Source organism: Octopus bimaculoides, chromosome 18 (assembly GCF_046866305.1).
Source record: "Octopus bimaculoides isolate indiv1 chromosome 18, ASM4686630v1, whole genome shotgun sequence".
Lineage (NCBI taxonomy): Eukaryota > Metazoa > Mollusca > Cephalopoda > Octopoda > Octopodidae > Octopus > Octopus bimaculoides.
The window spans coordinates 31,683,647-31,706,664 of record NC_142945.1 but is presented as its reverse complement, the minus strand read 5'-3'; the positions used below and the strand labels follow the sequence as shown (position 1 = coordinate 31,706,664).

Below are 23,018 nucleotides of genomic sequence, written 5' to 3'. Positions count from 1 at the left end.
CTCCTCCAAGCCGAAAAATTATATTGTGCAATGAATACAATTTTGTAAACTATTAAAGTCAGAGGTGATGTTTTTTTCTGATTTTGAATACAGTTAGGATAATTTGTGTCAGTGTTTACATATTTGTTTTGAGGTTTTTCTCTCTCTCTTCAAATATAACAAGCTTGCTGTAAGTTACAGATGTGCTAATGCCTTTAATTTATGTTTTTAATGCTTAAAGCAAGGAATCAGTTTTCACATTTTGTTTGTTTTTTAATCTAAGCCTACATGCAACTCTGAGAAAAGTATCAGATGATTGTGAGATGCGCTACAAAGAACAGCTAAATCTTCCTTAAATCATACAACTTTTTGCTTGAAATTATTTTCAAAAAAATTTTTTTCCTTCACTGAAAAGGCTTCTCCCATTGTTTTTAAGTGTGTAAACAAAATTGGCCAAAATTGGTCTGGAGTGGGTGGGGGTGCACAGAAGAGGTGGGCATGTGGAAAAACCATAAATTTTTTTTTAATTCTTTTTCATACAAAGTTTATCTGCATCATTTCCAAGACCATGATGCAAGATATAAAGGAAAAAAGAAAGAAAAATAAGGAAAAATCTCCGTCAAAACAGTTTTGTGACATGTAACAAAATAGGCTTTACATAAATGTTTTAAAAATTGCCATAAACAAAGTTTTCTATCCAAGAACCTGAGAAAAAATAGGCAACTGCTATATCATGTTCACTATTAATTTGTGTAATTTGAAGTGGACTATTACCTCAGTTTCAAAGATATGACATCACAAATATGGTTTATTATTCATTTAGGCAAATTAGGGAAGATTTCGACCATTTCAGTGACCATTCAAATTGTCATATTTCCTAAAATATTCATCCAAATTTCACAAATGAGTTATCAAAATGTTTCTTTTTGGATGCTCTTCAAGAAAAAGTATGATAGAAATTACTGTTAAATATTTTCAAAAATTCATAATGATACCTACTATTAAACATATGTAAAAGATACTTACACACAAGTGTGTATACACACATACACAAATAAATATACACCTGATAAACACACATGACTTCATTGTAAAGTGTAAGACAAAAGTATAGCAAGAGAGTTGCAAGAGGGAATCACACAACCTACCACTCTAGACACTAGTGTGAAAGGACACTAAATTTTCTTATTATGCCTGTTTAAGGTCAGGGTACCCAAAAATGTTTCTGTATCAGGTACTTTGCTAGAATGCTGGTTATAAGCAGTGAAGAAGTTGGATAAAATGAAGAGATGAAGATGAATTACAGAAGAATATAAACAAGATATTCATATAACCTGCTTCAAGCTAATTCCATGTAAGCAGGATTTATTACATATAACTGGAAGGTAAACAATAAACAAATTAAAAAACAAAGTCCCCAACATACCTCAGTGGTTCCCAAATCATTTCTTGAAGTTAGTTGGGTAAATGATATTGGATGGTCAGCTTGGATTTTCACAGCTTTCTTTTCTGCTGCCTGCAGTACATGAAATAGTATAAACTCATTTGTTAGTTGAAATACTTATGGTAGATCGGTGAAATGTAGAAAGAGAAAGTAAGTGAAGATAGATAAATATATAGAAAGAGAGATACAGAAGTAAATAGGTGGATAAATAGAAAGACAGTTATCTCCATTTTAAATCTGCAGATGATTAGCAATAGCCTGCCAAACATTTTACTGAAACCATAATGTAGACCTAATGGTATTGCTAGTCAAATAAACCATATAGAGAAACTATGAGGAGAGTTAAGACTTGCTTGCATCCCAGCAATCAGGTGGAGCTGAAAGCTGCTAATGAGATCACTTGAGCTTCCATCATAGATGAAGTGTCACAGGTTAGTTTCCACTATACAAAGGCAGTCATTGAAGTCAAATGAACTTCAACCAAGAACTAACAGATATACCTACCACACTTATGAATTTTTAACTTCTATTTCGAAGTTTTGGATGTTCAGGTATCATGTATTTTGAGATATATTGATTCCATCACATATATTATATATATTATATTAGTTAAACAGGAATCTGGTAAAATCTGTGTAGAATGCTGTGCAAAGCTTGTCCACAGTTATTGGCAACCTGATGTCATCATACAGTGGAAATGCTTTTGTTACTGGATATATATACCAGGAATTCCAAAGTATTTGTTGAGTTCATATGAATAGTTAAACAATAGAAACTGGAATGAACAACATTCTTCATTTCGAATCACTACAACTGTTTCAACACAACATATTGATATAAACAGTAAAAATAAAAGATTAGTAAGAAGCATATGTGTGTATATATGAATAGATGCACACACGTGTGTGTGGGTGTGAACAATATACACTACCTTGTAGGTGGGTATATAGAAGAATATATATGTGGTGGCTGGAGAGTTAATATCTTCTCATTTTTTTCTTATTGTTTCAAAAAAGTATATAAAAATTATATGGTAATAAATCAGCTTTAAATAGAAGTTGATTTGTGTGAAGAATGGGACCAGTTTTGTTGTGAGAGACAGATGATAATTTAGATCGTTCACAGAAATAAAGAAACACTTGATAAGCACTGAAAGTTTAGTCTTCACACTTTATCACTTTCTTATCTCTAAATGCTTAATTTTATTCTTCATCCTGTTTAGCATACTCTTCCTTATAATCCGACTATGATGATAGAATTGTAATTTATAGCCAACCTGACCCTATTCTGTTTTGCCTATTTCTCTATTTCTGTATTTTGTATTCTGATTATAATTGTGTTTTTGTCTGTTACTATATTTATGGGCTGGCATGTAAGCTGCTGAAAATAACAAGTCTTTGGATATGTATTATCACACTGAGTAAAATGCTGGTAGAATCTAACAAATGGCTTGTTTAAACAATCACCTGAGGAGGTACATTTTGTACCTTGAATGGATGATTACACAACATGTCCCGTGTGTACCATAGGTGTAAAATGTGTTGAAATAATTGTAGTGGTTTTAAATAAAGATCTTGTTCATTCCATTTTCTATCATTTATCAATTATATATTACATGTGTGTGTGTGTCATCATCATCATTATCATCACTTAACATCTGTTTTCCTTGCTGGCATGGGTTGGATGGTTTTACAGAAGCTGGCAAGCCAGAGAGAGACACACCAAGCTCCAACTGTCTGTTTTGGTATAGTTTCTATGGTTGGATACCCTTCCTAATGCCAACCACTTTAAAGAGAGTACCGGGTGCCTTTTACGTGGCACCAGTATAGGTGCTTTTTATGTGGCACTGTGTATGTGTGTGTGTGTATATACATATATATATATACACACACACACACATTTATGTATTTGCTTTGCAAGACTCCTGATGTGAAACTGTTTGCTGAAACAGATATTGTTATATTTTGGGATGGTCTTTTTTGTTTGCCAAATAAACACACGCACTATATATTTGCTCTTCACTTCAGATTTATTATTGTTCTTATTTTATGCCCTTTGTCTTAAATCTTTTGTCATACATCTTGTGACCTCTTGAGCGACTCTCTATCCCATGTGTCGCTTCCTGTTCTGTTTAGAACATTCTATATATTGTATTTTGAGATGGTCATTTTTTTTTTTTGCCAAATAAACAAACACACTATATATTCATTCTTCACTCACTGTTCTTATTCTAACTCAAATAAATGTAATATGTGGCAATGCTTCCACAAGTAGAAAAGCAATTAATCAGCTAAAGAGAGTAAAGAATCTTGAAATAAAAACCACAAATTTTGTAATTACAGCTACCCAGGGTCTCCTTGTCAAAATAACAGTTTACTCTACCATTTGTCAAGCTGCAAACAAGACCATTTGTCAGTTATTCTTTGAGCAGATGTTTAAACAAGAGACACTTGTAAAGAAGAAGACAAAAAGAAAAACACAAGGGAGATAACAAACATTACAATAATTTGATGCCAAGCAGACATAAGCAAAATGTGATTTACTAAGTGTCCAGTGGTCTAATTTTAAATTCCAAGATATATTTCCTGAAATGAGGACATACAGAAAAAACTGAAGACAATGAAGAAAAAAGAAAGAGAAAAGAAAAGAGAAAAACATAAGAGCATTTAGGAGAATCATTATAAATACATTTCTAGATCAAGATTTTTACCAGATTGACCACTTGGAGGGAGGGTAGGAGGGCATGTGATACAATGAGAGACATTATACTTGTGTGTGAGTGTCTGTGTGTGTTAAACAGTGGGGGAGGGGGGGGGAGCAGAGAGCCAAAGGGGATGTTGACAAATACTATTCATACAAAACAGCTGAACTTGAATATATGTAATATAAACACATAAATACAGACATATATATGTACACACACACACATATACATACTTAGATACAGATGCAGAAAATATGTATAGATACATATACAGACAAGTAGTGTTTATTGTCACATCAATATGGCTGTTCCATATGAATCAACATTACCACTGTTTTTACCCCGGGAGGAGCCTTCTCCTACTGGTTATCAATGCAAACTGCACCTGATATATATTGCAAGCAGGCAAACGAACCCCTACCATCTTCTAGTAGACAACAGGATCACCAGACCATATGGTTTCAGGCTATCTGTGCCCATCATCAGGGGGTGAACACCTGTCCGCTAGAGATAGCAGTCATTCACTCCAGCTCGCAATATATATAAAACCAAGTGATAATCAGCCACTGATCTTGCAGCAAGCAAAGTAGCTGGTTAGAAAATCTCTATAAGAGATGAAAGTAACAATATATACTGGGTGTAGATTGCATCGATAACCAGTTGGAGGAGGCTCCACCTGGAGTTAAAAACAGGAGTAACGTCAATTCCTTTGGAACAGCCATATTGATGTGGCCTACCTAATTTGCTCATCATATACAGACAGTTTTATACACATAAGTGTGAGGCAACTGTTGTTATCATTAGGCCTAACTTATTGTAAAGCAAATACCATCATGAGTGATATCCAAAGTACAGTGGAAAAGGCAAGCCACTGGATTTGGTTAAAAAGCGACAATGAGCAATAGCTAGAATACTGAGTGAAACCCGATAACCAGTTGATCTAGCAAGCATGGTCTCATTTCAGTGACGGGGGGGGGGGGGGGTAGTGCGCAATGGTGCCATTGAGAGAAAAGTCCCAAAACAGCGCACATTCTCTCCTGATGGCCCGTAAACTTGCTAGCATCTGGTATGTGAAGCTTTCAACTGGTAGCACTCGCATCTGCAAATTGTTTACAACATATATATCTATCACATTATATATATATATATATATATATATATATATATATATATATATATATATATATATATAAAGAGAAATTCTGTCTGTTTGTCCCACAAACTGAAAACCAGATACCATCTTTATGATTTTCTTTCCAGGTCTCCTCTATTCTCTCTGCCCATCTCTATTCTCTGTCTGCCTGCCTATCTCATTCTCTACCATGCTACTTCAAAGAGATTCTGTCTCTTGTCTCGCAAGGTGAAACTAAAACCACACACCATCTCTATGATTTTCTTTCTTCTCTATCTGTCTATTTTCCCCTCTCTCCCTTTCTCTCATTCCCTCACTAAAAGAACACACACACACATCAACGTTACATTTCTGTCAAGATACTGAGGCAAGAAAAAAGAACACACACACGCATGTATATATATTCATGTTTCAGTTATTTAATACCGTATCCTCTCTTTCTGTCTGTCTCTCGCTTCCTGTATCTGTACCTCTCTTTTTCTTTATCTGTCTATTTCCCTCTCTTTCTTTATCTCTCTCTTCATTTCTCCCTTTCTTTCTCTCTCCTCCTCTTTCTCTTACCCTCTCTCTCTTTATGTCTCTCTCATTCCGTCATCTATCACTCTTTTTTTCTTTCTGTCTCTCTTTACATCTCTCTCCTTCTGTCACTCACTCTCTTTCTGTCTCTATTTCTATCTCTGATATGTCCCACATTATGACAACGTACCTACATAGTGTGTGTGACTGGTCTGTACGGCATACCTCGCCGACTGACCATGCTTGCTGTGTCTGTCCACTATTTACCAGTAGTGGAACAGCCCACTTCTCACCTGGAGGTGTCTGCCACAACATCTCCCCACTTTGAGATTTTTTGTTTTCTTCCACAGAATTATTTTTCTCTTCAGAATGCTGCAGAATGTCTACATTGTTTACTGGTAGCACTATAACACAAAGCAGCCTAACTAAAATCCTTCACACAAACATATTATTTTTTCTTCCACACAGAATTATTTTTCTCTTCAGAATGCCACAGGTAGTACCAGTCTACATTGTTTACTGGTAGCGCTACTAACACATAGCAACCCAACCTAAATCCTATGAACGGATTTATATTATTTTTCACTGTGAGTAGTTCAGTTTTATCAGACATTGTTTTCTTCAAAATCTTTTTCCAATAGAATTTATATATTTTTCATTATGTGCATGTTATTTTTCACTGTGTGTTGTTCAAATCCTTCTTCAAATTTTTTACTGTATGTAGTTATTGTCTTCTTGCACAGTCTGTCTGTGTTGTGTCTTATCTGTCACTGCGTGTAGTTCAACACCTCATCACCACTGATATGTCCTGTATTATGATGATGTACCTTCATCGTCTGTGTGACTGGCCCATACGGCATACCTCACTGACTGACACTGCTTGCTGTTCTGTCCACTATTTATCAGTAGTGGAACAGCCCACTTCTCACTTGGGGTGTGTCTGCCAAAACAGTCTCTCGGTCTCTTTCTGTCACTGTATCGTATTATCATGTAATAAACAAACAGAACTTCATGTATAAAAATGATCTTTTTCTACTTCAATTATTACATATTTTTCTCTTATAAAAATATTATGCCATTGCCATTACTGCATAGATAAGTAAAATAACACATACAACTCATTATTGTTGTATCATAAACAAACACAAGTTGATGTACAACACTGATCTTACTTCTACTTCAATTATTACATAGTTTTCTCTTCTAAAAATACACACAGACAGGAGGAGTAAATTATACATATAATGATTAACGCCAAATATATAGTGCATGTGCTTTTATTGGCTAAACTGGCAACATGACCATCCTCAAAACTCCACTTGCAAAGACCTGTTGAGGCAAGTGAAATCGAAATCGAACTAAATTCGACGACTGGCACCCATGCCAACGTCGTCTCCTTCATTGAACATGAAACTCGGCTTGTGAAGACCTGTTGGGGCAAGCGAAAGTGAAATCGTGATGGCACCTGTGCCCAGCGTCGCCTTCCTGGCACTTGTGCCGGTGGCATGTGTAAAGACATTTGAGCGAGATCATTGCCAGTGCTGCTGGACTGGCTCTGTGCAGGTGGCACATAAAATACACCACTTTGAGCGTGGCCGTTGCCAGTACCGCCTGACTGGCCTTCGTGCCGGTGGCACATAAAAGCACCCACTACATTCACGGAGTGGTTGGCGTTAGGAAGGGCATCCAGCTGTAGAAACTCTGCCAAATCAAACGACGATGATATAGACATACCTATAGAATTGTACATATATATGTGTGTGTGTGTGTGTATATATATGTATATACAGAGACATATAATTATAGATTCATATAGACATAGCCATATATACATACATAGTTAAAGACCAATATACAAACATAAACATAAGATACATATATTTTTTTGTTTGTTTCAGTCATTTGACTGTGGCCATGCTGGAGCACTGCCATTAGTTGAGCAAATCGACCCCAGGACTTATTCTTTGTAAGACTAATACTTTTTCTATCAGTCTCTAAGTTACAGGGATGTAAACACACCAGCGTCGGTTGTCAAGCGATGTTGGGGGGGGGGGGACAAACACACACACACACACACACATATATATATATATATATATATATATACAACAGGCTTCTTTCCGTTTCCATATATCAAATCCACTCACAAGGCTTTGGTCAGCCAGAGGCGATAGAAGACACTTGCCCAATGTGCCACGCAGTGGAACTGAATGCAGAACCATATGGTTGGTAAGCAAGCTACTTACCACACAGCCATTCCTGATATATATATATATATATACACACATACATACATGCACAAGGTGTTCCAAAAGTCTCTGATGGATTTCAATTTTTAATAACTTCCTTAACTGTACAAATAAATGCATGAAATTTCGATTTAGTATAAAGGACATAATGGAAACTAATATGCACAAGTCAAATATTGCAACACTATTACATCACATACAATCAATGACATCGCTTAAATGACAGCCATTTCTGGCTTCATATGTTCATGCACTTTCCAAAACTTGCACCATAACACCTTCAAGAGTTTCAGACCCCACTTCTCTCATTTCTTTATTGATGTTCTCCTTCAGTTGCACCAGGGTCTCTGGTTTGTTGACATAAATTCTCTTTCAGGTATCCCCACAAGAAAAAATCTGGGCTAGTCAAGTCTGGGGAAACGTGAAGGCCAGTTGACATTGCCGTTGTGGGAAATTATTCTCTCTCTAAAGCACTGCTATAGCAACTGCACTGTTTCTCTTTCAGTATGAGCAGTTGCCCCATCTTGCTGGAACCATGTGTGCGGTCTACTTTGAATGGCCTTCACCTTCCCCAGACTTGACTGGGATTTTTTCTTGTGGGGATATATGAAAGAGAGGGTTTACATCAACAAACCAGAGACCCCGGTGCAACTGGAGGAGGACATCAATAGAGAAATCAGAGAAGTGGGGTCTGAAACTCTTGAGGGTGTTATGGTGCAATTTTTGGAAAGAGCACGGACATACGAAGCCAAAAATAGCTGCCATTTAAGTGATGTCATTTTTCATACATGATGTAGTGGTGTTGCAAAATTTGACTTGTGCATAATAATTTCCATTATGTCCTTTATATTGTATCAAAATTTCATGCATGTAATGGTAAAGTTAAGGAAGTTATTAAAAATTGAAACCCATCAGAGACTTTTGGGACACCCTGTATATATGTACATGTACATATAAATACACATTTAGATATGTATAGTTAAAGCAACATATACATATACCGATATATGTAGATCAGTTCATGATGATGGCCATCCACTCGTGACCGAGGAAGACCTTTGCTGACCTTCAGGAACATTGTGCGCTCTAGGACTAACTTATATTTTGCATTTGCGGCTCCGTTGGTGGCTAATGAGCCCTGCTCTTGACAAGCATACACGACTGCAAACATTACAGATTAAGCTTTCCCCATTCACTATTTGAGCCATGCGCTTTCGTACAGCTCGCTTAAGTTCTTCATGCTGGATACGTGCTCTCTCAAAAGTGTCGATCCCTTCCTTAACCTGCTTCCTCCATCCGTGGCGATGACAGGCATTGTTCTCCCAGTCAGTGTCCTGCATATATTAGATCAGTTCATATGCACATATATACATACATGCATATTTTTTCTCTCTTTCTTGTCCCTCCCTAATTCTTCAATCCCTCTGCCCCCTACCTCTCTCCTCTCCTTCCAGGTGACCTTTCTTTCTTGGTTCGACTAACATCCGTGCAGCATCTCTTATATTTCTTCCCATGACTCTCATCTCTTATGTCCCTGTCATAAGGCTTCACTTCCACACATGCCAGCTTAATTTAATTTGTCCTTAGTCAAAAGACACCTGTTGTTAATGTCCTGTTTTTTGTATTTATAATTGTGTACCATTTCTCCGTTTTTTTTTCATCCTTGTTCTCATATACATTTGCTTGCTTTCTTCCAAGGAGTCTAGTGCTCTTAGTTTAGATTTTCTTGGGGCCGGCCAGATTGAAGCAGTCTAGAGTGTAACCGGCTGAAACTGCAAAGATGATCTGGAACTCGACCGAGGATAGGAAGCTCTGAATGACCTGTCCTTTTTTGTATCGTCTAACAGTCTGGATGTTTTATTGTCACCTGTTACTTTCTTATTCCATTTTTTGTTTTCTTTTTTTATATATACATATAGCGGCGTACGTACACTTTTGGTCTCTTGTATGTAAGTACATATATATATATATCTAAATTCTGTGCAACTCTTTTACTTTTTCTTTTAGTTCCCTTCACACTTTCTCCGTTCTTTCCACTTATCTTTTTCTCGCTCCCCCTAACATTTCTTGGCCTTCCCTTCATTTTCACTTTCCCTCCTCTTTTACGTCACTGTCCCTTTCCTTTCTTGTCCCACCCTAATTCTTCAATCCCTCTGCCCCCTACCTCTCTCCTCTCCTTCCACGTGGCCAGTCTTCTGCCAAGCCTGACTTTTCTTTCTTGGTTCAAACTAACATCTATGTAGCATCTCTTATATTTCTTCCCATGACTTTCATCTCTTATATCCCAGCCCTAAGGCTTCACTTTCACACATGCCAACTTAATTTAATTTGTCCTTAGTCAAAAGACACCTGTTGTTAATGTCCTGTTTTTTGTATTTGTAACTGTGTACCATTTCTCCGCTTTTCGTCATTGTTTTCGTATATATTCGGTTGCTTTCTTCCAAGGAGTTTAGTGCTCTTAGCTTGATATTCTTGGGGCCAGCCAGATTGGAGCAGTCTCGAGTGTAACCAGCTGAAACTGCAAAGATGATCTGGAACTCAAACTTAGGATAGGAAGTTCTGAATGACCTGCCCTTGATTTTTCCTGTCCTTTTTTGAATCATCTAACTGTCCAGAAGTTTTGTTGTCGCCTGTTACATTCTTGTTCCATTTTCTGTTTTCTTTTTCATCATCATCATCATCATCATCATACAAAGTCTGCTTTCCATGCCAGCATTGGTTGCACGATTTGACTGAGGACTGGTGAACCAGATGGCTATACCGGGCTCCAATCTGATTTGGCAGAGTTTCTACAGCTGGATGCTCTTCCTAACGACAACCACTCCGAGACTGTAGTGGGTGCTGGTAATGATCACGCTAAAATGGTGCTATTTACGTGCCACCAGCATGGAAGCCAGACAGCTGCTCTGGCAACAATCACACTCAAACGGTGCTCTTAGCACTCCACTGGTACAGGTGCCATCACGATTTCGCTTTCGCTTGCCCCAACATGTCTTCACAAGCCGAGTTTAGTGTCCAATGAAGGAAGGTACGCATAAGTGGCCTGGCTACATCCCTAGCAGAGGCCTTGGATTTTGGTCTCACTTGGCTTGCCAGGTCTTCTCATGCACAGCATATTTCCAAAGGTCTTGGTCAGAAGTCATTGCCTCGGTGAGTCCTAATGTTCGGAGATCGTGCCTCACCACCTCATCCCAGGTCTTCCTGGGTCTTCCTGGGTCTACCTCTTCCACGGGTTCCCTCAACCGCTAGGGTGTGACACTTTTTCACACAGCTATCCTCATCCATTCTCGCCACATGACCATACCAGCACAATCATCTCTCTTGCACACCACAACTGATGCTTCTTAGGTTCAACTTTTCTCTCAAGGTACTTACACTGTCGAGTATGCACACTGACATTACACATCCATCGGAGCATACTGGCTTCATTTTGTGCAAGCTTACGCATGTCCTCAGCAGTCACGGCCCATGTTTCACTGCCATGTAGCATGGCTGTTCGTACACATGCGTCATACAGTCTGCTTTTTACTCTGAGTGAGAGGCCCTTTGTCACCAGCAGAGGTAAGAGCTCTTTGAACTTTGCCCAGGCTATTCTTATTCTAGCAGCTACACTTTCAGTGCACCCTCCCCCAATACTAACTTAGTCACATAGATAACGGAAGCTATCAACTACATCTAGTTTTTCTCCCAGGAATGTGGCAGAAGTTGTTTTCTGCACATTTTCAGTGTTTATTGCTCCTGAACATCTGCCACATACAAAAACTAACTTCCTAGTTAACCTTCCTTTGATATTGCTGCACCTCTTATGTGTCCATAGCTTGCACTGGGTACATCTTATAGAGTTTCTACCTATGCCTTTTCTACAGATCAAGCAGGGCCATCTACCTGAAGGGGTTTGTCTTTTATATAAATTTGAAGTATTTTGTGTTGCAAGACAGTGTATGAGAGAGTATCATGATGTCGTCAGAGAGAAATGTGTTCGCATGGATGATGGTACGCTTACACTAAACGAGGCTGCAAAGAAAGAGATTTGGAGATGTCACTACGAAAGATTGCTCAATAAAGAGAATGAATGGGAGAAAGAGAGTCTGCCGAATGTTGACCCAAAAGAGGGACCAGCTATCCAAGTTGACAGTACCATGGTAGATAAAGCAATTAAGAGTATGAAGACAGGGAAAGTCCCCGGCCCATCAGGAATCACTGCAGAGATGCTCAAAATATCTGGCAGTGTCAGTTATAGCCTAGTCAACTGTATTGTTAACCATGTGATACACGAAGGAGTCATACCTAATGACTGGTGTAGCAGCACCATTGTCAACTGCTACAAAGGTAAAGGTGACGCTTTAGATACAAATAATTACAGAGGCATCAAGTTGCTAGATCAGGTAATGAAAGTCACGGAGAGGGTCATAGCCCAACTAATTAGGGAGCAAGTCAGTTTAGATGAGATGCAGTTTGGGGTCGTGTCTGGGAAAAGCACCACTCATGCTATATTTCTGGTAAGACAGCTTCAGGAGAAATACCTAGCCAAGGATAAACCTCTGTACCTGGCTTTCATCGACATGGAGAAAGCCTTTGACAGGGTCCCCCGATCCATAATCTGGTGATCAATGAGGAAACTGGGGATAGAAGAATGGTTAGTGAGAGCTGTGCGAGACATGTACAGGGACGCTGTCAGTAAGGTGAGGGTTGGAAATGAGTACAGTGAAGAATTCAGGGTAGAAGTAGGAGTCCAAGTTTATGTCCTCAGCCCCCTCCTATTTATCATAGTCCTCCAGGCGATAACACGGGAATTCAAGACAGGATGCCCCTGGGAGCTCCTCTATGCTGATGACCTTGCTCTAATTGCTGAGTCACTATCAGATCTAAAGGAGAAGTTTCAGGTGTGGAATCAAGGACTAGAATTGAAGGGCCTTAGAGTCAACCGAGCTAAAACCAAAGTCCTAATAAGTAGGAAGGTAGACAAAACACAAACCCCTACAGGTAGATGGCCCTGCCCGATCTGTAGAAAAGGTGTAGGCAGAAACTATATAAGATGCACCAAGTGCAAGCTATGGACACATAAGAGGTGCAGCAATATCAAAGGAAGGTTAACTAGGAAGTTAGTTTTGTATGTAGCAGATGTTCAGGAGCTATAAACATTGTGAATGAGCAGAAAACAACTTCTGCCACATTCCAGGGAGAAAAACTAGACGTAGTTGATAGCTTCCACTATCTAAGTGACCAAGTTAGTAGTGGGGGAGGGTGCACTGAAAGTGTAGCTGCTAGAATAAGAATAGCCTGGGCAAAGTTCAGAGAGTTCTTACCTCTGCTGGTGACAAAGTGTCTCTCTCTCAGAGTAAAAGGCAGACTGTATGACGCATGAGTACGAACAGCCATGCTTCATGGCAGTGAAACATGGGCCGTGACTGTTGAAGACATGCGTAAGCTCGCAATGAATGAAGCCAGTATACTCCGATGGATGTGTAATGTCAGTGTGCATACTAGACAGAGCGTAAGTACCTTGAGAGAAAAGTTGAACCTCAGAAGCATCAGTTGTGGTGTGCAAGAGAGACGATTGCGCTGGTATGGTCATGTGGCGAGAATGGATGACGATAGCTGTGTGAAAAAGTGCCACACCCTAACAGTTGAGGGAACCCGTGGAAGAGGTAGGCCCAGGAAGACCTGGGCTGAGGTGGTGAGGCTAAGACCTTCGAACATTGGGCCTCACCGAGGCAATGACTTCTGACCGAGACCTTTGGAAATACGCTGTGCGTGAGAAGACCCGGCAAGCCAAGTGAGACCTAAATCCAAGGCCTCTGCCAGGATTGTAGCCAGCCCACTTATGCGTACCTTCCTTCATTGGACACAAAACTCCACTTGCGAAGACATGTTGAGGCAAGTGAAATCGGAATCGAAATTGAACTAAATTCGACAATTGGCACCCATGCCAACGTCGTCTTTTTCATTGGACACGAAACTCAGGTTGTGAAGACCTGTTGGAGCAAGCGAAAGTGAAATCTTGAAGGCACCTGTGCCCAGCGTCGCCTTCCTGGCACTTGTGCCGGTGGCATGTGTAAAGACATTCGAGTGAGATCGTTGCCAGTGCCGCTGGACTGGCCTTCGTGCCGGTGGCACGTAAAAGCACCCACTACACTCTCGGAGTGGTTGGCGTTAGGAAGGGCATCCAGCTGTAGAAACTGCCAAAAAAGATTGGAGCCTAGTGTAGCCATCCGGTTCACCAGTCCTCAGTCAAATCGTCCAACCCATGCTAGCATGGAAAGCGGACATTAGACAATGATAATGATGATGATGATGATGATGATGATGATGATGATATATATATATATATATATATATATATATATATATATATATATATACATATATATACATATATATATATATACATATATATAGAGAAATATATATATATATACATATATAGAAATATATATATATATATATATATATATATACACACACACACACAGATGGCAGTGCCCCAGCATGGTCACAGCTCATGACCTGAAACTAGATCAAATCAAATCATATATATATAAATATATATATATATACACTAGCAAACGCACCCTTCCTTTGGACGGTTTAAGTTGCTTTGGTGGTATTTTTTTCACCAAATAATTGAACTACCAAGAAGGTTTATGAGTAGCACAGTAATCTATGTTTCCGATTGGCCTAGGAATGGAAAACCAAATTGAAGGATGGTTATTGTGGTGGTCGTTGCACTTTAATGATCATAGAACATATACGTTTGCAAGCGATGCAAAGTAGAGCTACTAAAGTGTTTTGAGAGTAGATCACGGATAATGACTACAAAATATAGCTGTTTTACATGAAAGCGAAATTTCTTGTCAAAAGCAGCCACATAAATGGTGTTAAGAAATTGAAGGAAGACGTTGAAACTTTTCTACTCTGCGAGTTTATTTTATTCAACAGCAAAGGGGGTTATTTTTTCAGAGAGAAGTATGACTAATATGTTCCAAAATGTCAATATAATACCTACTTGAAAAAGTAGAGTTAAAGGAATGTATTTGCCACATGCTTACAGTGTACAACCACTCTGAAATTAACTTCAGGTAATGAAAAACGAAGACATGAAGAGTTTGACTTCAGTTCATGAATACTGCATTGAATCTTTAGCAGTTCACAGTGAGGCAATATAATACCTACTTGAAAAAATAGTTTTAAAGTAATGTATTTGCTACATACTTACAGTGTACGACCGCTCTGAAACTGACTTCAGGTATTGAAAAATGAAGACATGAAGAGCTTGATGTTTTGCAAGGAACTTGCACATGCAAGTGCTACCAGTTGAGAACTCCGCATACTGGAAGCCAGCAAGTGTATGGGGTCATCAGGGGAGAATGCACGCTGTTTTGGTGCCTACCTCTTGACGGCATCAACGTACACCCTCCCCTATTGATATGAAGCCATCGCTCATCATCACTTTTTAACCAAATCCAGTGGCTGGCCTTTTCCACTGTAGTTCAGTCATGATGGTATTTACTTTATGATGAGTTAGGCCTAACAATATCAACAGTCATCTCACACTGTATCCAACAAACCCTCTACATCTGACTTCAATTGGAAAATGCTCTGCTTTCCAGCCTGCGTCTTCACATTCTCAAGGAGGTTTACATAACGGTCAATCTTTTGAGCCCAAGCAGCATCCATGCTTTCTTCATGAGGAACCGTTAATTCAACTAGATTCACAACTTTCTTTCTTTCACACGACATTAAAATGTCCAGTTTTTTCATAACTGGGATGGGAAAGAGTCCCTGGCACTCTGGTAAATGAAGACATGAAAAGCTTGACAAATAATTAATCAAAAAAATGTGAAAACTAAAGAGTATTCTGTAATGCAAATACATGACCATTTAGATTTAAAAAGTATGGAAAACAGTTGAAATAGACAAAATCTTTTCACTTTTATAATATTCTCTAACCAAAACACTCAAACACAAAATACACACCAATACACACATAAAAAAAATATAGAAAGTAATAATACACAATTACAACATAAAAATAAATAATAAATCAAAAAAATGTGAAAACCACTAAAAAATATTCTCTAATGCCAATGTATGAGCAGAAAGATTTAAACAGTATGGAAGACTCTACATACAAAAAAACTATGTACATTCAATGAATTAGAGAGAAAAACCGTGTAAACCACCGTTTTCCTGGTTTGCCCATTTACGCAGGAGCTCTGGGCAAAATGTTATAGTGCATGACCATCCTTGGGACATAAGTAATGTGTGTGTAAAGTTTGGGGAAAATCAGTTGAGAATTGTAGAAATGTATGTGTTAGTCAATATATACACACGTACTGTGATTTATATATACTAGATATATATAGAGAGAAAGAGACATAGGCGATATCATATACAAAAACATGTACCTATACATATATAACTCAACTTCATATTATTGATATCAGGTACATATATAGATACAAAATACATATACCATATGCATTAATACCTACATCACAGATATACAAGTACAGTAGCACCTTGCAGTATGAATGCCACATTGTACGAGTAATTTGCTGTACTGTTGTATTTTGTTTGCATTACCAGTTACTTCGTGGTAAACTCCATCCCTCATTCACTTACACACAAAATATTACATAGGTGTAGTTAGAGAGAGAGAGACAGACAGACAGAGTGACAGCATATATTTGGAATACTGCTATTATTAAATTTCCACATTTGATATCATATCCTGAGAAAGTTAGTACATGGTTAGTACAAAAGATAGAAAATAATTTGTTCTTTCATTGTTTCACATTTAGATTTGTTTATATTTCTGAAACATTCAAGTTTTATATCCTATAACAGTGGTCCCATAGCATGCCCACAACTTGCAAGCCGAAGCAGGTAAGAGAATAACTTAATTTTTCTACTGTTTGAATACATTTCAAATTTTATAAAAGTGAATTCAATTCACAGAGCATAATACCTGAATATTTCAGACATATAAACAAATTTACACATGAAATAATGAAATGATTTTATTGATGTCACCTACTTAATGTATGTGTTTTGCTTAAACACTTTTAGCTGTGACACTTTGTCTGGGGAAAGTGATTTTAAGATGCAGTGTTGGAAAATACTGCATACGTGAAAACTAGTTGAAACAAATCAGGTGAATGAGAAAGACAGATGAGCTGTTATTTCAGCTCATCAGCACTGTATACTTGAGACACTCTTGAAACAAATTCAAATTGCTGATCTGAGGTATATTCAGATAGAATAAAATCTCTCTGCTGATGTGCAACAGTAATGCACAAATAAAACAAAATTAAATTTTAGATAGAAGCAGCACTGATAACATAAACATTATTGATGCACATACTTTATGTATGTGTTCTGCTTACATGCTTTTCAGTATTTTGTTCCAGAAAAGTTCTTTTAAGACATAGTGTTGAAAACACTGTACACCTCAAAACCAGGTGCAACAAATCACCCTGCAGGTCAACAAGAATGGTTGATATTCATATTTAACTTAAACTTTACTGTATACTTGAATCACCCTTGAACTTAATTCAAATTGCTAGGCTGAGGTATGTACAGATAGCATGAAATCTACAACCGCAAGGCACAATCAAAACAAAATACAGCGTTAGAAGCAGCTCTAATAATGTAAACATTATTGGCGTTATCGTTTTGCTTGTGTGGTGCTACTGCACATTAACAGATAGATTTTACACTATATATACCTCAGATCAGTGATTTCAATTTGTTTCATAGGCAACTTGAGTACATGGTACTGATGAGCTGAAATAACAGCAAAATATCAATATCCATGATTCTCGTTCACCTACAGAACAGTTTGTTTCAGCTGGTTTTGAAGTATACATTTTAAAAGGTCTTTCCTGGGATGAGAAACTGCAGCCAAAAAGCATTTAAACAAAATGCATACATTAAGCAACATTAATAATAATTAAATCATTAGAGCTATTTCTAACCCAACACAATGAAAGAAATTATTTTCCATCTTCCATAGGATTTGAAATTACATACTAAATTTTTGGTAACTTTTTAACCCTTTCATTACTAACCTGGCCATAGCCGGCTGAAAAATCTTTTGGTTCATAAGACCAACCCGGCTGAGAGTACCCATTGTTATTTAAATGTAAATTTGAACCCAAATCGCGTTAGTACATTCGTGAAAACACGTGATTTCCCTTTGCAAACAGTTGAGTTATTATATCCGACATTGTTTGGCATAATATTTGAACTCAGTGAATTTTGGAAGATTTTTTTCCACATTTTTTGTGGTATCAATTTGTTTCAACTTTGAAGATGAAGAGGAGTTTCATGCTATCAAGCAATGATTCCGAATTTGAAGGATTTTCAACAGAAGATATGGAGATATCGAAGAAAAGAATGAATGAGCTACAAAAGCACATGGTGAATGAAAATAAATCAGATATTTCTGTATCCGAAACTGAAAGCAGCGACGGCAACATCAACAGCGAGGATGATTTTACACCAGAATGGAGTAAAAATTTTTTAAATATCTTTATTAACAATTTTTCTGAGGAGACAGGGTCTACCCATAGTCTTTCTCAGGAAGCGAAACCATTAGACTTCTTTTTCTTATTTTTTCCAGCATGCTTGTTTGATATGATTACTGCAGAAACAAATCGTTACGCAGAATGTAAACAAGCCAGAAAAAAAGATAGCTTGTGGTTTCCCACAACCGTAGATGAAATACGGGCATTTTTTGCCATAAATATTATTGTAGGTATTAGACAGTTACCCAGAATAACAAATTACTGGAGCAATCAGGAACCTTTCCATGATGAATATGTTTCCAGTATTATGACGTGAATACGATTCGTGAAGCTGAACCAATATTTACATGTGAGAGACACTAGCAGTACCCCAGTATGTGGAGAACCAAGCTGTGATCCCTTATTTAAAATAAGACCCCCTCATCGACTATGTTCAAAATGCATATAAAACATTTTACAAACCTGAGAGATACTTATCCGTCGATGAGGGCATGGTGGGGTATAAAGGAAGAGTACACTTCCGACAGTATATGCCAGGAAAGGCCACAAAATGGGGGATCAAAGTTTGGAAAATTTGTGAAGCAAATACTGGGTACTGCTGTGGATTTAGCTTTTATGCAGGGAAAAGAGATTATAATGTTAGTCAGCATGGCCTAGGGTACGATGTGGTCTGGAATTTATCACGTCCATACCATAACCAGGGCCATATATTATTTTTTGACCGATTCTTTAGTTAAGCCAAACTTGCGGTGGATTTAGAAGCTGTAGAAACGTATACATGTGCTACAGTAATGGCTAGTAGAAAAGGGCTGCTGTTAAATATAAAAAAAAGAGGTGAAATAATCCCACAGCAGAAAGGAAATCTGCTAGCGACCGCATACAGAGATAAGAGGCAGATAAATTTTCTATCTACCAGTGCACAACCATGTGTAAATGAAAATGGCACCCCATATGTGAAACTTGATTATTACAGGTACATGGGTGGTGCTGATCAGCTGAACCAGATGATGAGTTATTATCCGGTTGGTAGACCAGGTAATAAATGGTGGCGATACCTGGTTTGGTATATTGTAAACATGAGCATTGTAAATGCATTCATATCATATACCAAATCAGGGGGGGTTCGCAAGCGGTGTGATCATCTGCAGTTCCGAGCAGATGTTGCAATGCAGTTGAGGGCAGGTTATTCCTCCAAAAAAATAACTGCAGGAAGGAAAAGCAAAGCCTGCCAGAGAGATATCCCTCTGAGTTCAGCTGATCTACATAAATTAGAAAAAATTGGGGGTCGCAAAAGGCAGTGCCGTGAATGTCTAAATCAACAAAGAAAAACTCCCAGTGGACAGCCAGTTGAAACATCTTTCCAATGTGCATTCTGCAAGGTTGCAGTATGTAGAGTGGGATGTTTTACAACTTTCCATGGTAGAAATATTGTGTGAATATTTTTTGTATATATGTATAATTAGATTGTATAAATATTTTTCAAATTTACTTAGTTTTACTTTTTATTTTAATTTACCTGTAATTTTAATTAACCTGTGATTTTAATTTATTTGTAAGGTGAGTGACAAGTTTTGATTTAATTTCTATTGTAAATCTTTATTATATATGTCCCTGTGTATTTATGTATGTGTGTGAGTATATTTCATTTAGTTGTATTCATGTTTCTAGTTTTCTTCAAAAACAAATTCCAGTATTTCAGTTTATTTTACCTTTATGGTACACCTGTTCTTCTGTGCATTAAATTCAATTGATAACCTAGTGATGTGCACAAGTCTTCTATATCAAAATTTTGTTGCATACCCAATTAAATATTAGCTGATGACACATTTTCTATGGTAATGTTTAAACAAAATTTTAATATTTTTACATTTTGCTCAGTTTACCTGGATTTACCTGTAATTAGAGTCACTTTGAGACAAAAATTATGCAATAGAATTGATTAAGAACCCTTTCTTCAATTATGTTCCAAATATCACATTAATATGTTGATAAATAAAAAAGTTACAGGTGTTTAATGAGACTAGTCTAAATTCATGATTATTTTAGAATTTAATTGAAACTCACGAGGGGTGTATTTTGGTCAGAAATATAGTAACGAAAGGGTTAAATGAGGTAGTGTTCCAATATAAATTGTCTTTATTACTGTTTAAATTTTATAAAAATTCAGCTAATACTGTCAGCTTCCATACTTTTGTTTTCCAGATTGTCTTTTGTCACTGAATTCCTCTAGCTCTTACTGAGTGACACATTCTTGACTGATTTGGTATTTAGTATTCATTCACAACCGATTGTTTATCAAATATATTGAAGAAAGAAAGAGTAAAAGGAAATAATAGAAAGAGAAATTTTAAAAGACAAAAGAAATTATGAAAATGGAAGCAAGATAAGTTTATCATACCTTCACCTGGACTTTTTCTTCTTCCACTTTTGCTGCCAGCATCACAGAAAGAGATCCACGACATTTCTGATTGAAGATTTCACTCATCAGTTCAGTTTTCTCAGCCAAAACACGGAGACAAACAGCAATTCTGTCTACATCATCATCTGTGATAGGCTAGTGAAGAGGGGCAGATAGTCAGATATAATGAAGGGCTAGTGTTGTCAAAGACACAAGATGTGCTCAAAGTGCATGTCAAACAAAAGAAATGAAGCAGAATAAACACAAATGAAGAGAAGCAAAAAAAGTCAAGTGAGAATTTAGTCCTTAAGTAACACCAATGTGATAATCAATGGTTTTCAGGACAAGCATATTGGGGAAGCTTCAGCTATCTATAAGTATAGCTGAGAAACATGAAACCCAGAAAAAGGTGAAATGATGGAGGAAATGACAGTGGACTGAGATGTTAGGCGATATGAGGTCCTAGAGAAGACTTGTCCATGGAACTGAGTGCTAGAAGAGTTATGTCCAACCCACATGTAACAACACACTTTTCACCCATTCTACCCTAAGAAATTGAACTATAACTCCTCTTCTAACTGCATCTTTCTCTTCCTCACATTTCTTCATAAATTATGATTGTTTTTCACTCCCCTGTCTTGCCCTCACTGCCGTGCTCACTGTATTGCTTTTCCCTACAGCCCCACCCTATTTTTCTAACCAAGTTCTACACTCATATTCTTGTTATTTGTGAGTAAATCCTAGCACTACACCATCTCTCTTCTGCTCTCTCTTACACTTTTGCTGTTTCCTACTCTCTCTCTCTTTCCCTTTGGTTACTCTCTCTCCTCTTGTTTTTCGTCTGACTAGGTAACCAAGTATCACCTTTACATCAGCACACTTGTTTCTGGCCTCTTTCTTGTAACTCTCTCTCTCTCTCTTTCTCAATGGGTAACCATGTACTTCTTCTATAGTAAGACACTTATTTCTGCCTCAAGCAAGAATTTTATAATTATGTAACATGCATAAAAATTGGTTTTAGTGTTTTAGTGAGAATATTTCTGCCTCAAGTGAGAAGAGAGAGAGAGAGAGAGTAGGAAACAGCAAAATTTCCATGTTACCTTTCATTTGATACTGGATCACCTCTGTTGTGACAAGACACTTGCTTTTATTTCTGTCTCTTTGTCACACTCTAACCTTTCATCCTCTGACACAAGTTCCCCTCTTCAAATGTCCTGCATTTCTCATAACTCCTTGTCTTGGAAGTTACCTGCTTACCCTGCCAATGCTGGTGACATGTTAAAAGCTTCCAGTCCACACTGTAACATGGTTGGTGTTTGGAAGGGAAGCCAGCTGTAAAAATCATACCAAAACTAACTTTACATGTGCTAGTGCCACATAAAAAGTACTGAGTCTACTGTGGAGTGGTTGGTGTTAGGAAGGGCATCCAGCCATAAAATCCCTGCCAAAACAGACAGTAGCCTAGGGTAATTTTTCTACTTGGCCAGCTCCTGTCAACCATCCTACCTGTGCATGCATAGAAGTTGAACATTAAACAAAGATGATGATAATGATGAACAAATAAGATAAAACTCTTCAATGCATAATAAACAATCTTATTCTTCCTTCTTGTTTGTGCAGCTATTTTGTGGCATAATCACACACACTTACTCTTTTACTCTTTTAGCTTTTCACCCATGCGGTTGCAATCTTGCACATGCATGTTATACAAGTTAGTCAGAAACAAGGGTAGTACCATGACTTTGTAGGATCTACATGTGAGCTCAGCTAAATGTAAGCTGCCCACTGATCTTTAAGACCACCACCTATGTGTAATATCTAAAACACACTGTCAGGCCAGTTACTGTTAGGTAAAATAAATGAATGATCAAAATTTGATCCAGTTGAGTTTCATCATCTTAGATATTGTCGGAACAGCACAGATCATCTCAGCTAGACCGTTTATCTATATATATAAAAATGAGAATGTGTGTCTGTCTGTCTGTCTGTGTGTGTGTGTGTGTGTTTCCCTAAAACTCGAGAACTACACAACCAATTTCATTCAAATTTTACACATGCCTTACT

At 37.6% G+C, this 23,018-nt stretch overlaps 1 protein-coding gene and 1 long non-coding RNA gene across 2 annotated transcripts in view; one reads left to right on the top strand and one right to left on the bottom strand.

The window, feature by feature from the left end:
- LOC106880484 (coatomer subunit beta) overlaps positions 1 to 23,018 on the bottom strand; it is a 208,801-nt gene that overhangs the window by 34,117 nt on the left and 151,666 nt on the right. Inside the window, exons 17-18 of the mRNA XM_089365970.1 lie at positions 20,955 to 21,110; positions 1,406 to 1,495 (exon numbers count right to left, since the gene is read on the bottom strand). Coding sequence (XP_089222096.1) covers positions 1,406 to 1,495; positions 20,955 to 21,110 — 246 coding nt within the window. The remainder of the gene's footprint in view (positions 1 to 1,405; positions 1,496 to 20,954; positions 21,111 to 23,018) is intronic.
- Positions 5,933 to 22,557, top strand: LOC149132037 (uncharacterized). The gene is made up of 2 exons (XR_016244975.1): positions 5,933 to 6,362; positions 20,759 to 22,557. It is a non-coding gene; the product is annotated as an uncharacterized LOC149132037 (long non-coding RNA).